Here is a 16,780-nt window from a genome sequence, read left to right as displayed (position 1 = left end):
AGGGGTCGAGTAGATCGGCCGAAGGGTAGATTCATCGCACAACAATGCTATACTATTGCAAACACCAGCGGGAAAACCAACAATGCTCCTGCTCCGTTTCCCTTTAACGCTATACGTGATCCCTAGTATTTCTCTCTCTCTCTCTCTCTCTCTCTCTCTGTCTATTTCTCTCGTACGCTCATTGAATGCGCGTGCGTTTGACAACGCGTGCGCACGTTTTCGGAAGACCGATCAGAATGGACCAGACCGATCGTGACCGCGCATACGCTCCTAAAATCACATTAAAACGGGAGTATAAATGCGAGTTAAATAACTTGACTCTCCTTTTTTCTTTTTTTTTGTCTCTCGTTTTGCGTATTTGTTGCTCTCTTTCTCTCTCTGTTTGTTGCATCGTAGATAGGGATTGCATTAGACAAAAATATTACGTCGAAATATCATAGTAAAAATACCATTAAATATTAAAAGGGTTGAGTGATGAGGAAAGAAATTGTGGAAGACGTCCGATCAAATTCGCCTTATACTACTTACTTGCTGTACGCTTTTTGATATTTACTACTTACTACTTTATAATAATTAATACCGCTCATTTTATTTCGTTGTTCTTATTTTAAAATCATATGATATTTTTTTTTTAATCTTTACTTTTTGTAATAATTTTAACAATTTAGTTCAATCAGAGAGTGCATTTCTAATAATAATAATAATAATAATAATAATATTACAATCATCGATTACGCTTTAATTTACTCCTCTATTTGTTTGTTTTTCTATCTCACTCATCTCTCTCTCTCTCTCTCTCCCTCTCTCTCTCTTTATCTTTCTTTTCCTTTTTTATGCAAGTAACCTTCTTTGATATTGCATAAGCGCGAGGATTGCATAGAAGAGGAAGGAGGGAGGGGGAAATGAACGAAAGCCGCTTGCTCACGAATCACAAAGCGATTTAATACGCGCTGTCGGCCCAAATAAATGTGGTTTCCGCGAATCGCGATGGTACATTCCAAACGTAAAGTTTAGTAACAATGAACAACCAAGCGTGGCAGTGTGTATGTATGCAACAAACCGTTCGACGCTGCGTTACAAAAATAATAATTCTGAATCAAATATTATGTAGAAAGAACGGTACGCGATGACGGTTGTGTCGGTGATTCTACACGCGACATTGTTTCCGGAAAAATAATTCTATTTATTTTACTTTCGATGTACCAATGGTAAAAAAGAAGAAAGAGAAAGAGAGAGAGAGAGAACATATAAAAAAAACCGATAAAAAGTAAATTGAAATTTGTTATTGTATGATCGTTTGATTAATTGTTAATTAGATATTGAAAATCAATATGATAAGTTTGTCTTTTTTCTTTTTTTTTTTTTTCATTCCTTTCATACAAAAATCAGGATACTTCAGAAAGAGATAAACAGCCATGAAAGAAGCAAAACGAAATAAAAAGGGAGAAAGAGCTTGCAACGAGAAAGCAGAAAGTAGCAAATAGCTAAATCAACGGCCTGCGGGTACCCACGAGTTGAACGAGTTCGTGGAAAAAGTGTTGAAAACCTCTTTCCTTTCGACTATACGTACATATATACATACATACATACATACACGACTATGTACACACGTATGCGTGAATTCGCGCGTGCCTTTCGCCTCGTTTCTCAAGCTTACCTTATAATAACACGCATGCAATGTGCGACGTTCGCTGAACATTGAAATTGATGCCTTTGATGTGAACGCTAGGAAAATAATAAGAACTCGGTGCAGCAGGTCTTTTGATCGTCACGAAAAAGATTGGTGATCGTTTTTAAATATGATTAACCTAGCTACACATAAAAATATCTCAACTTTCTCGAGTTTGTTTCAAATTAAAATGGGCATGTGAAAAAAAGAAAATGATAACGATGGTTATTAATAAGGAAAGTGTTACATTATAATGGGGAAAGGGTTTTATGATTTTATAGGAAGATTAGCAGTTTTACAATGACGTATACTTTCATTACAATAATAATAATACTTATTATGATTATAATTTTAGTATTTTTATCATAAATATCAAAAACTTTTTAGTAATACTTTCTATAAAAATAATAAGAATAAAAAAATTCCTAAAAATCATTGGTAAGGCAATTTTCCAACGAATATACTTTAATTACAATAATAATTATTATTATGATTGCAATTTTAGTATTCTTATCCTAAACATCAAAAACTTTTTAGTAATATTCTTTAAACAAAAACAAAAATAAGAATAAAACAATTCGTAAAGATCATTGACAAGGAGATGATGGGGACGTAAAAGTTTCGAATCTTTCTAGCGTAACGAATTTTCTTCTTGGTAGAAAATAAAAGAAAGATTCCGAAGCTAATTTCGAAGTGGTCGATTATCTCGCATCTGCGCCCACGTACCGTGGCGGTTAGTATTGAAAGGTATTTCTTCCCCTTTTTCAACGCTTTTTTTTTCACATCACTCAGCGTCGGTCATTGGCAAAGCTGCTGCTGCATCTTCGTAAGAAAAAGAAGAAGAAGAAGACGCTAGGATAAAGAAGGAAAGATGGAGAATGGTAGAAAAGCAAAAGAAGAAAAAGATGAAGAAGAAGACGAAGAACGTAAAACGTGTGTAGTTCTCTTCTCTTTCTTTCTTTTCCGTTCTCGACATTTCAATGCAAAAGCATCCTGCTGCTGTAAGGATCGACGCTGCTTATTTTCCTAGTTCGAACGTTCTCCATTAGTCTCGAACGTTTCTTCGTTTTCTCCTTTTCTACTATCCTCTCGTTTATGTATTACTCTCTTTCTTTCTTTCTTTCTTATTCTATTTCTTTCTTTTCTTCTATCAAGTCTCATCGTAAGTTTCTCTGTCTTTCTTCTTCCGTAGGAAATAACCCAGGAGCTTCGTTATTTCGTCCGAAAGAAAATACAAGAAGAAAATCCAACATTTGTGTAATACAAGCTAGCTCAACAGTTTCGGAGTGGCTTTTCTTGAAGGTCTAAGATTCCAAATCCACCCCCGTGCTTTCTCTCTCTCTCTCTCTTTTTTTCTTTTTTTTTAATCTGTTTTCTCTTATCTTCCTCTTTTCTATTTATTACTTTATCTTTCTTTTATTTCGACATATTTTAAATGAATAACGCAGGACCAAAGTATACTGTTTATAGCAATAATCGAATTCTTAATTCTTGTCCAATATTCTATAATTGTAGAATAATATGGATGAATTATATTTCATCAAAAAAATCTTGTTTCTTAGTTTTTCTTAAGCTACTTGTAAAGTGTGTGCTCTGTTTTGCTTCATCGAGCATCGTATTAGAACCTATTTGATGTCAGAACTATAGTCGGTGTGTTTTGTTCACGACAAGGACAAAATATCATCTCTCACTTACTTATTCGTAGGATTCGCATTAACAAACATTAGCCGTAGTCCCAAAGCTCAACACTTCGTCGAGTTTCGTCGAGCTTTTGTTCAGTTTTAGTAGATATTAACTGGTCACCGTGTTCGCTTATCATTTCATTATTAACAACGTCTAACTATAAACGTCGTACCATAGTTAATGTCAAAATTTAGATACTTTGTAGTAGTGGGATAGTTAAGGAGTTTATAAAAAGATCAGAATAGGTGTCGCTCGCTTGCCTTGTTTACTACGTACAACTTTCGTTCGAAAAACTCTTTTTCCTTCTCTCTTTCTCATCTTCTTGTACTTCTTCTTCTTCTTCCTTTACCTTATCTCCTCCTTCCTTTTTTTATTTTATTTTCTTCTTTTTTTCTGTTTTTTTTTTTTTTTTTTTTTTTACGGCAATTTCCGCGATGTTACTCCGGAAGTTGTGGTAACGCGGTAGGAGTAAGGACGTAATATAACTCGCGATGAAATTAATCCCCGAAGGGGCAACTTTTTAATTAGTATCCCGTAGAAGGGCCTCCGCTTACCTTAATCGTCGATAAATTTTCTTGCCGGGTGCACTTTCGTTTTCAGAACGTCAAAATAACGTTTATTTCCTTTTTTTATTCTCTCTCTCTCTCTCTCTCTCTCTCTCTCTCTCTCTCCTTCTCTCTTTCTATTAATATTTCTCTTTTGTCCGGATGAAATATATGACGGTATGCGGATTACTTCGATTTTTACCACGCATCTCGTGTGCTTTTGTAACGCGATAGGTTTTTAGCTTTATGCGGATGCCTGCAGCTAAAATATCGCGTTACTAAATTCACCCTTTTCCCGTTATACACCCTCTCTCTCTCTCTCTCTCTCTCTCTCTCTCTTTCTCTTTCTCTTTCTCTTTCTCTTTTTCTCGCTTTCGTTTCATACGCACCGTGTTTTTACTCCCACCTACGACTTTCTCGTTACTCGTCTCTTTCCTGAAATACAATACAAAAATTCGCGATAGGATATGTCTAATTTAATAGCCTATCGAATATTCGCTTCGAGAAAAATCATTTGTTTTTTATACGTCTCGTTTGTCTAATCCAATAATATCTGTCTGAACTAGATTTTTAATTGAATAATTGCCAACGAAAAATTTATCTCGATGATTCTAAAAATGATTTTAACCATCTTTCAATCTTATTTTAAAATCAGTATCCTTATTACTGCTTATTAACGTATCATACACGTAACTAAATTTAAAAACCATTTGGAAGAACGTCTATGCCATTAAAGCTATTACGATTATTCAATTATTATTAAAAATTGATCTTACCTATTTTTTTGTGTGTTTTTTTTTTTTTGGATTACCATAAATAGTAATAATATTATTGACGTGTACGAATGTAAAAATATTACTATGAGATAGACATTCCAATTTCATGCTAATCGTTTATTTTCGTACACTTTATTTATAGCGATGAGTACTTGGTTCAGACATTTATCATAAAACCATTAGAAATGTGTTCAAGATTCTTATCTTTTCTTTCCTTTTTTTGTGAAAGAAAAAGCGTTGATAAATATCGTATACATAAATATATACATATATGTGTACATATTAATACACATATGTATAATTAACGCCTGACGCATGCGTTTATGACGACCTACGTAGGTAGGTAGGTAGGTAGGTAGGTAGGTAGGTAGATATGATTAGATGATAATGCATGGAAATGTCGCTTCTGCTTTGCGGCCAGTGTATGTGTATCTCTCTCTCTTTCTCTCTCTCTCTCTCACACACGCAGATACACTCTCTGTACTCTCTCATACTTGCTCTCTTGCTCTCTCGTACGTCATTAGTGCGGAGCACGGAGTGGCGTGCGTATTTACGCACTAGAGAAATCAATAAACCATGTCCGGGAACGGTTTAGGGAAGCACCTTGTTGGTGGATACCATTCCAGAGGGCGCAGAACGGAGGAAACAAGGATGAGAGAGAGAGAGAGAGTGAGAGAGAGAGAGAATTTTAGGGGGACAGTTGGATCACCTTTACACGCTATCGGGCTATTAGACATTGTAAACAAAATTACTCTCCTCAATCGTTAATTTGGATCGGGTTAACAATCGAACAGAAATCGTGTTACTCGTTACTAATTCTTTACGTTACTATTACTTTTTATTTTTATTTTTATTTTATTTTCTTATCGTTAAAGAATTTCAATCGAAAAAACAGGTCACATGCAATGTTTCAAGCTTTGACGAATTTTTTTTCAATACTTTTATACTACACCTTTTTTTTGCAACTCTCTATCAATCCTTCTTCTCTTTTTCTTTTTTTTTTTTACTGGTTTTTGGTTTGTGGTTTTTATATTCTCTCTATTTTTTTCTTTTCTTTTTTTTGGGGGGTTTTTTCGTTCTTTATTTCTTATCCTTTATTTTATGTATTTAATAGAATTTACTATATATATACAAATTCAGATATAAAGAAAGAAATAGAAAATAATCATATATCTTTTCCCCTTCTTGTTCTCTCTCTTATAAATGGTTTTATTAATCGTCACCCTGAAAACCGATCGAGCGAAGATTATCGAAAAAAACTTTTGGCTCTAACAGGGCATCTCGTTAAAACAGGAATACCTGACTTCACGTAAGTGAGCTTGCTCGATAGTTAAATAAATAAGAACGGATCGAAGAGAATTGTTGACACGTGAATATTATTCAGATGACGATGATGATGATGTCAATGGTTTTCTCGATGTAAAACGCAAATTTCACGAGCAAGATCCTGTTCCTTCGAATTTAAAATCTATTATTTCTCAACCTTCCCCCCCCCTCCAAATAATATATATATATATAGAAACCCAATAGCGAAAATAATATGAGAAAAAAAATGAAAAGAAAAAAAATGCGAAGATAAAAAACAAAATCAACGAAATCATTTGTCCCAATTCCGGACGATTATTTTCTATTTTAATACAAGTGGAAGGTTCTTGTCCTTGTTGGTAGAATAAGGACGACACTCGTTAAAGAGGACAAATTTTTTCGGTTCAATTCTCGGGAACGATAGAACGCCCTCGAGCAATTTTAAACGCATCGTCGGACAACGATTAGCCGTTGCCACGACCATTCAACCCTGACATTCGAAAAGAAATCGATGGAGATCGGTTGTACCTAGATTTCGATGTCGTACCATATCTATTCTATGTACACACACACATATATATGTATATATATATATATATGTTATGTGTGCACATATCCTACCTGGGTGGGAAGATTAACGAGGCTTTGTAGTTATCATCGTTACGTTTTTACCATTCTACTTTTTTCTTTTTTTTTTTTACATGTTCTAATCTCTGAGATCGCGCAAAACTGTCGGTGAAAACGTTTTGATATTTTATAGAAAGAATTTCGGTGGATTACGCGAAACGAGAGAAAGCAAAGTTAAAAAAATTGTTCTCTCATTTTATTAACGTTCTCTTGCCCGCCTATCTGCCTGCCTGTCTGCCTGCCTACCTGTCTTTACTTAAATTCATATTTATTTTCGAATCTCACATCGAGTTTTATTAAAAACGAAATACGTGAAATTATCAAACATTTTGTTTATATCAACATTAGCGATTACTTCGATTGATTCTTTCTCTATTTACCTCAACTGTGTTCGTTAATTAAACTGATTTTTTATGTTTGTTAACTTTTTCTTTTTTTTCCTTTTTAATTCTTGCACATTGATTTAAAACAAATAATATAACTTTCAAAGACTTATCGATTATAATTAATAAACGAGCCATTTACGTAAATATATATATATATATATATATAACATATTTGTAAGAAAAATTCGTTCGCGTAAAATTTATTGAAGTATTTCTGAAAAACCACGTATGTTAAAATATATCGTTGTTTCCTTTTACCCAAATTCTATCTTTTCCCCTACCTTTTGCGACCCCACTTTCCCATATTTTTTGTTTTTATCTTTTAGTATTATTTTTTCATCGTCGTCGAACATATCCTCCCTTCGTCCTTGTTCGACACGAGAGAACGTTATTATCGCGAACATCAATAAAGCACACGGTATCGATGTTACAAAGATCGTGTCGGTAGATAAATGACTACCCGCGCCTCGTCATGATTTATTTACGCGGTCGCGTTGCGACAAAAGCTCATCGACCTGCACGTTCGCCTGCCGTTCGCCTGCCGTTCGTTCATTCGTTCATTCGTTCATTCGTTCATTCGTTCATTCGTTATTGAACTTATAAATCGACGAAACATCGTACTTTTACATTTATTCGTTGACGATCGTGTGTGCCACTCGTCGACGAAATTTCACCTTTTCGTTTTTCCCAACCACGACTTGGGTATCTCGATTATTAGTATAATATTTTTCTACCTATTATCTTCATTCGTATACTATATTACATTTATAAAATTGTACAAGTAAATAATATAAGAAAGATAATCAACTAAAATGAAATGATTTATATATCCTATTTGAAAAATGTTTTTATAATTCTATACGTAATAATCTGTAAGAATGGAATTGTTATACTTTTATTTAATAATTTTTCACCAATGGTTTAAATCATATAAACATTTATAGATAAATATATTTATTATATTAAAACATAGTATAATTATATATACATTATTATTTTAATTAAATTATTTAACTATAATAATATTCATTTAATAATTTATTTAAACTCTATTAGCGATTGAACGTAAGATTATTTAACCCTTTGCACTCCGAATTATATTTTCATTTTCTTCCCCAGCAGTTTTCAATACTTTTGAATGTTTTATTTGTAATTTACTTGAATTAAGAAATATGGTCATTTAAATATGTAAAGAAAGAAAGAAATTTTATTAAATATCTGTTTTATCTAAACTATTATCGTATTTTGTAATTTTCAAAAGTGTATGATATCTTTTAAGATAAAAACAGATATCGAATTACACTCGAAATAGAAGTGAAAACGGTTTTAAAACAATAATTTATGATTAAGTAGTTGTAAGATTCGCTTGAATATAAATTTTTAATAATTATAGATTCGTTTTACGATTAGTTATATATCTCGTTCGACGTTTCACGTCGTAGAATGAAGAAAACAAATTGACGTGAACACAAATGGGACGAGAAAAAGGAAACTATGATTATCTTGACAAATTTCTCTTGTCTTAAGAGTTTCTCTTCTACGATCGATCGATAAAACGAAATCGTTGAGTAACGATAATAAGATGAGATAAGACAACCCATCGAACTTTCTCTCTCTCTTTCCCTCTTTCTATATATATATACTTTTCACTTTTTCTGTAAGTATCTAAAGTGACGTAAATCGATACTTGTTGTTGAACGACCATTGCTTTGATCGATACTTTCTTAGATATCGCATAATGCCGTGGTTCGTTGGATAAATGTTCGATAGGATAAGGGTGATGCGATACTATGATTTTTCATCCTTTTTAGTAATAACGTGATATATCGATTGCTTGATATAAATTGCTCGAAATTTTTCATTACAATTAAGTTGATGATTCAAGAAAATCTTTTTACTTGTAGATTACAATTATTAGGTTTTTGCTTCTTTTTACTACACTTGTCTTTTTACACTAGGTTTGTTACAATTTATTATATTTATGCTGTTAAATTGTCTTATTACTTAGTAACCTCGTTAGAATCTATTTGTTAGATTTTGTTTAACTTCCTAACGTTCGTAACTTGCAGCTAATGATATAGTAAAACCGATGCAACGATAGATTTGCTTGTAACTTATCCCTTGTTGAAACACAGATAAATTTTCAGAAATTGTTTAAACGTGGAAATAAAATAAATTAAAATAAAACTATGTGTCAAGCCCTAGATAAAGGAGAGGGTTCGAGGGCGAGGCTAGCAACCTATACTCGATAAAAAAAAATAATCGCTCCCAGAACTAACAAAATAGCCTCTTTAGGTTATTTAGTTAGGGATAATTGGACAAAATCCTAAGAAAAAGAAAATAAAACTGAAGATTTATTTATGTTTACAATAATTTAAAATATTAATTCGAAAAATAGAATATAAATAAAAGATTGAAGAGAATCCGTTAAATACACATTAAATATATTCTTTTAGAAAAAATCACTCGGTTAGATAACGAGGATCGTAATCGTCCAGCGTGAAAGCCAAAAAGCGTTTCTCTAATTCGTAGAAAAGCCTTTTTGGGAAAGGAACGAATCGATCGGTAAAGAGTTTTGGAACACAGGGGGTTAACGTTGCCCTGAACAGCATTTAACTGTGGTTAAAGCTATTTGCGGCAACGAAATGCAAGACAGAGGTATCTACGAAGTGGTCCACCCTTTCGTGCATTCGTTTTCACGACAGTTTCGTAAACGTGATTGTAGAAACAACGACGATGAGAAGAACAAATCGTCTTCGGGTATGAAGTTGTGTACATGTGTGTGTGTGTGTTGCAACACTCGTGTGTTAGTTACTTGCGTGTTAGTGATGTACTACGATCAGAACACCCAGAAACTTCACGATTCTCTGAATTGCAAATGACGAAGGATCCAAGGATGTTTGCTCGTTTGTTTTATAATCGACAAGAAGGAAGGGAACTTCTATCTCCTTCGTCTTTTCGATCGATAAAACCCATGTTTTTATTCGAACAAATTTTCTCAAATTTTCCTCCCCGTACACCACCACCCTTCCCCTCCCCTGCCTCTTTCACTCCGTCTTCCACAGAATTGTTTCGATGTAATAAATATTCACGTCTTTGTCAAATCGTTTATTTTTGTTCTTTTCTTTTCCTTTTGTTTTTTTATTTTTTTATGAAATTTTTTATCTCTCAAGATTCTCGTCTGGAAACAAAACGAAAAGTTTAACAATTATTCTAACGAGAGAATATATCATACAATAAATAATTTATAGATTTTAAAGCATGGCGTGCGCAAATTGATACGAATAATTAAATAATAACAATTTCGTACCATCAATTATTTATTACTTCCTTCTTATATATTAATAATCTTTACTATAGTTAATCATTATCGAAGAAGATATAACCTGTATAATAAAATCTTATTATCATTACTATTTTATAATGTAATATCTTACATTAAAGTTTTCAAATTAATCAAAATAGTCAAAAGTATATATTATAAAAATTATGAAACGTTTAATTAAAAAAATATATATATATTTTAAAGATCCGATTGGATCGTAATTAATCGATCAAAGACAGTCCACGTTTCTTCGTTGAATCGGCCCAATTGAAGCCGCTTTAAGCAACCTTTTGATTCATCATTGGGCACATTTATATTTCCATTCACGATTTACGTATTTATCGGTATCGTTTTCTCCAGGGAATTGGTCCAATTTATTACGAAACAGTTGTGGTTGGAATATGATGGCAGTGAGTGAAAGAGTACTCCTCATTTCTTTTCTCTCTCTCTTTCTCTTTTTCTTTCTCTTTCTCTCTTTCTCCGTCTCTCTTACTTATTTTAACTCGAGACCATGCTCGATAGTCCTGTAAAACGACTCGGCACTTTGCGACGGTAACGAGAAAAATTAGGTCAACGAGATTACGTTCTTTTCCGTCGCGACGTCTCCCTTCTATAATAACCCTCGCTTTAACTATCATACCTCATGCACACATACCCACACATGCACACACACACACACACACACGTATATGCACTACCCCCTAACATAGTAATACAGTACTTACATGGATAAGCGTTTATTCGTTTCTCCCCTCGGTCGATTTCTTTTCACTCGAGTCGAATGAATTTGAAAAGACAGTAATATATAATACGACAGTACTCTTTTATTCTTTTATTGTTGTTCATATTGCACGTTTAAAGAAAATTCTGTTAGCTGAAATAATTAACGCGAAATCGCGTTTTTCAATGTCGATAGCATAATATCCCACGCGAGAAGGAGGATGGGGGTTCTTAATCGACGGTGTTTTCTCGAGTGTTCTCGAAAGAAAACTGAAAGAGAGAAAGAGAAAGAGAGGTTTTGTATTTACATATACGTTCTTTCAATAGGTAAAAACGGATGCTCGATGTAAAAATTCAAGAGAAAAATGGAGAGAAATAAAATAGAGAGAAAAAGTGAGAGAAAGAGAAAAAGAAAGAGAAAGAGGGAGAGAGAAAATTCAAGAAAGAAAGAAATGAAAATAGAAGAAAAAGAGAAAGCAAAAAAGCACACACTCACACACATAACACATACACAGCGGTCGAGAGAACAACGCGAACGTTTTTCTTAAGTTTACGTTAAAATGAATGAAAGAAAAAGAGAGAAAAAAGAAAACAATAGAGAAAGAGAAAGAGAGAGAGAGAGAGAGAGAGACAAAAATGCTAGCTCGTGGTTTTTAAAACTCCTTATAAGCAGAAAAGTACGGGTTAAACGTACCTTCATACGCACCATCCGACTTTTCCTGACATTGTTTAGTCGAGATTGTACGCGTGAAAACGCGAGTGTGGCTAACAACGTTCTTACCTTAGCACGTGTTAGTTTCTCTCTCTTTCTTTCTCTCTCTCTCTCTTTCTCTTTCTCTTTTCTGTGTGTAAGCAGAGAACGGAGTTTTCTGGGAGAGTGCTTTAAAACGAGCGTTGAAAAGTCCTCAATAACGAGTACTCCGGCACAGATTTTCTACCTACCTACCTACCTACCTACCTACCTACCTACCTACCTACCTACCTACCTACCTACCTACCTACCTACCTACCTACCTACATACCTACCTACCTACCTACCTACCTATCTACCTACCTACCTACCTACCTACCTACCTACCTACCTACCTACCTACCTACCTACCTACATACCTACCTATCTACCTATCTACCTACCAAACCCTCTCCCACAATTTTCAATTCGACCCTACCGTAACTGGACGTAACAGCCGCCATTTTAACGCTATTAGAACTTTTCACTTTTTTCATTCTCTTTCTCCTATCTCTTTCTCTCTATCTCCCTTCTTTTTTTAAATCTTTTTATCCGTATTTATCTATCTATTTGTATATCTATCTTTTCGGTTTTTATTTATTTATTTATTTTTTATTCACCTTTTTCTTTTGTTTCGTTGTTATAATCTTTTACAAACACTCTGATACAATCTAAATTTCCATTCACGTTGAAACACTTTGCGATGCACTTATTGGTTGTTAAATTTCATAACGTAGATAAATTTTGCAACGTTTGTATAATATTTTAATATCAAAAGTTACTTGTATATAGTGTGTTAGAAATACTTTAAAAGATCGATAATTTTGCGGAAAACTGAAACTGTTACGGGTTTCGTTAAACTTATTATATATTATGATGCATTTATTAATCTGTAAGTTTTATACATAGAGATTATTATTTACTATTATTTGGTATCGGCAAATAATATCAAAAGATATTTTCATCGATGTAAACAAAAACGTGGTAGGCTTTTTCAAAATTGGTATCACACAAATAGAAAAGAGTGAAGTTAAATTTAAACTAATGCGGATTTTAGGAAACCTAAATTATAGTATTTTTAAACACATGTTTATAAGGGCTTAAAAATAAATCTAATTTCTCATTTGTTAGAGCGATTTTTTGTTACGAATAGTGAAGCTATTATTACGGTCGACCTAACAATTTTTTTAGTGGCTTAATGAGGAAAAAAATAGAGGAATGAACCGATTGAAAACGACCCAACATCGTTTTTTGCATGAGAAACTTAGTCAAATTGATATTGTAAAATCGAAACTAATTCAATTTGTTGGTTTTGTAAAATTAAAAAATCGATTTCAAGAGAAATAAACAGAACATTACGTTTGACTGTATGAACAATTTTAACAAGGCAATTGTTCTGTTCTTTTCTTTAAAAAATAAATAAAATTATTTACGTATCTAGACCGGAAAGGATTTATTACTCTAAAAGACGTGAATATTCTTGACGATATTAAAAAAAGAAGAACGATGAGTTAAAAAGTAATTATATTATTTTCCGACTGAGATACTAACTTTAATTTTTTTTTTTTTTTGATATTTGATAAATATCATAAAAGTAAAAAAATCAATGCTATTTATAATCGTGCATTGTGTCTTCTCAATCAAAAATTTTCCAATTAACAAGTAAGTTTATTTTCTAATAATCCAGAAATTAAAAATAAAAGAAAAAAAGCTACTTTCTGTATAGATCATTCAAAGAAAAGAAAACAAAAAAAAAAAAAGAAAAACAAAATTTAACCTAATTTTTCTTACCTGTTACAATTTAACCGAATTCGCGTTTACATTGCCAGCAATTATCGGGCATTTTCTCAAGATTGTCGATAATCTGGTTCTCGCGAAAGACGGAACGGAATAATTAATTTCTTCGAGTCAATTAGAGTTAATTGCCTAGCGCGCAAAAGCTACGAGATAAGAAAAAAAGAGAAGAGAAAAGAAAAGAAAAGAAAAGAATCTCTCGTCTTTTTCTACTATTTTCTTGAAAGCTGTCGATGGTCCCTCGAAATTTTCTTCTTTTTCTTTAAGAGATTAACGTTGATTGGTCACTTTTTGATGTTAAACCTATTTCATTCTTTTCTTTCCTTTATTTCTTACTTACATTTTTTTTATTTTACGATAGATCACAATAAATATAAGAATCATTTGTGCCGTCTTTATTTTCCTTTATTTATTCTTATTTCGAGATATTTAAGAATTTGCATTCGAATCGATTAAAAAATATTCATAAATGTTAATTAATTCATACAATGTTTTTTAAACTATGAACATGTTCAATTTTATTCGTTTACATTTAAAGCAAAACAAGACTTTGTTCAAGTTACAAATAAACTTATAACATCTAACAAAATATGTTTTATATATTTCTTATAGTCAGTTAAAGTTATATTATTTCTCGTATCGTAATAAGATATCATAAAGGTACTCTCTCTCTCTCTCTCTCTTTCTCTTCTTCTTTCTTTCGATTAATTCACGATGTATCTCGAGACACTGAAAATCTCTGTATCGTGACACTTTCGCGAGACAAAGTTCGCAATATTCTCAAAGCTAATTTACACGGTGTACCTAGAGAATCGACTAAGAAGGTTAGGAATGAGAAGCTCAAACGATCTAGCGTGCTTCTTACGTCCTTATCGCACGTTACATCATTCCCATTCTCTTTCTCTTTCTCTCTTAACCATTCTTCGCATGTTTGCACCCACACTAGGCCGCATCACTACAAACGTGAGTATAGTAAAGTAACATTTGTACACGCCGAAAAGACAAACTACGAGACGCAATAAAGAACGAGAGAGTGAGAAAGAGAGAGAGAGAGAGAGATAGAGAAAGACTATAAGTCCAAGTAGTATCGCGTAGCTACTTAAAAGTTTTCAAACTTGTCTTGTCCTTACTAGTTGGCACCTAGCTTACTTAGCCTCCGGTCTACGATTTCTCTTCTACCTTCTCTACCTTCTGTTTCTCCCAAGAGTAGAGACTCCTTTCTCCTAAAACCCTTTTCCTTTCTTACTCAAACGCAAACCCCATTCTGTCTTCTTTCTCTTTAGTATACTCTGTACCACTTTGCGAGTCACCTTCTCTCTTTTTCTCTCTTTCTCTTTCTTATTCCTGTTCCTTTCTCTATTTCTCTCTCTCTCTCTCTCTCTCTCTCTCTCTCTTCTTTATCTTTCTTCGAACGTAGCTAAAGTCAAAGTTTACCTTTGTCTTGTCCGTCAGTCCGATATACATCCGGGCTATTGCTACTACCTTTAGCTGTAGTAATACTGATGATGACGGACTTCACCGCACTGTGAAAGTTTTCAAATCCTTGAAGGAAGTACAGAGAAACGAGATAAACACGTTTAGGCTTTTAAAAACCCTTAGGCAGGTTCACTGTTTCTATGAGCTTTTTTCTACGTCAGTCAAAAACACTTATTGTTAATCATCCCCCAAATTGTTGATGTATCTACAATTCTCGATTAAACGTTCTTTATCTTTTGAAGTTTAACTCTTATCATGTTATTTTTGGAATAAAGAAAAAAAAAGAAATATATTAGAGAAAAAAAACGATAAAAAATGCTAGTCTTTCATGCTCAATGTATTATCATTTAATCTTAACTCTGAATTTTTGTTGTTACAGAAAAGTGGGTTGCTATAGGTGTATGGTTATAAACAAGAAACATCTTAATGTATTGCAGTACAAAGAAAGTAAGTGTTGAACTCGAAAACGTGTTAAATTTCCTTTTTCTCTATTTCTCTATCTCTTTCTCTTTTCTTTTTAAAATGAAAAATTACATTTTCAGGTTATTGCATTGACTCGTCGGAGCCAAATCTGAAGAGTATTTGCAATCATCTCCGCAGCGACGCCATCTTGGTTTCACTCTTTCGAACGGTAGCAGCACCCTTACCATGCCCTATAAAGGGACCCCTGGAGTTCACTTACAGTCAAGGCGACGGCGAATGCAATTCGCCGCTCTCTCGTGCCGAAGTATGCACGCAAGAGTCACGTTTACTTTTGCGTTATCAGGCTTGCCCCAATGTTCGTTCCACCGAAAGCTTAGGTCAGTTTCTTTCATTCTTCTTTTCCTGTTTATTTTTTTATTTTATTTGTCGATAAACAATAATTATTCAATTTCATAATCTTCCTTTTTTTCTTTTCTTTTCCATTTTTTTTACTTTCTATGTAATATAATATTATATCGTTAAGCCTTCGCTCAGTAAAATATCCGTCAGTCTCTCGTACTCTTTCGCAAACTTTGAAAATTTCAATAATGAAGAATGTGTGTGAGTGAGCGAGAAAGAGAGTAAGAGAAAGAGAGAGAGAGAGAGAAAGAAGTACAAACACGTGGCCTTTTTATAGAAAACTTTCCGCATCGGCCGCAAGCGGAAAAGTATTTAACGTATTCTCGTGTCTCGCACAGTTATTTCACTGTATTATTTCGAGTCGGTACCGTTAGCTCCTTCCTTTTTTATCGTAGCGGATGGTAAAGCTCGCAGAGAAGTCACTTCCGTAATGAAAAAAAGGAGAAAGTAAAACAAAAAACTGGGGAAGTAAAAAAATATAAAGAAAAAATATATATAAAAAGAAAAAAATATAGAAGAAAAAAAAAGGGAGAAGTGTAGTATGGCAGAAGAAGAAGAAGAAAAAGGAAAGAGAGAGTGAGAGTGAGAGAGAGAGAGAGAGAGAGAGAGTGAGAGTGAGAGAGAGAGAGAGAGAGAGAGAGAGAGAGAGAAAGCCCTTCGGAAAAGTTAGCCCAGTAATTTGCTTGTTTAACATGGGTTCCTGCGCGATGTACGAGCCTTGTAACATAATCGATAAACCTATCGACGGCAGTGATAAATGATTAATGGCTTTGTCAGTTATCATTTGTTGGTGTCTGCCTTCATCGATACGAATTTTCGGGATAATCATCATCGATGGACGATGGTGTTTCGTAATTCGTCTACGAATCAAAAGAAAAAAAACTAAAAATAATTCTTCTCTCTCTCTCTTTCTCTTTCTTTA

The 16,780-nt window shown here is 33.4% G+C and overlaps 1 protein-coding gene across 1 annotated transcript in view; it reads left to right on the top strand.

Moving 5' to 3' along the window:
• Positions 1–16,780, top strand: part of LOC107063752 (uncharacterized) — a 260,720-nt gene that overhangs the window by 199,102 nt on the left and 44,838 nt on the right. The window contains exons 5-6 of the mRNA XM_015315817.2: positions 15,416–15,483; positions 15,579–15,836. Coding sequence (XP_015171303.1) covers positions 15,416–15,483; positions 15,579–15,836 — 326 coding nt within the window. The remainder of the gene's footprint in view (positions 1–15,415; positions 15,484–15,578; positions 15,837–16,780) is intronic.

Source organism: Polistes dominula, unplaced genomic scaffold (genome assembly GCF_049000335.1).
Source record: "Polistes dominula isolate Pdom_NZ unplaced genomic scaffold, Pdom_raw_medaka contig_25, whole genome shotgun sequence".
Classification (NCBI taxonomy): Eukaryota; Metazoa; Arthropoda; class Insecta; order Hymenoptera; family Vespidae; genus Polistes; species Polistes dominula.
Note: the sequence above shows the minus strand (reverse complement) of the source record. Positions and strands in the feature narration are given on the sequence as shown.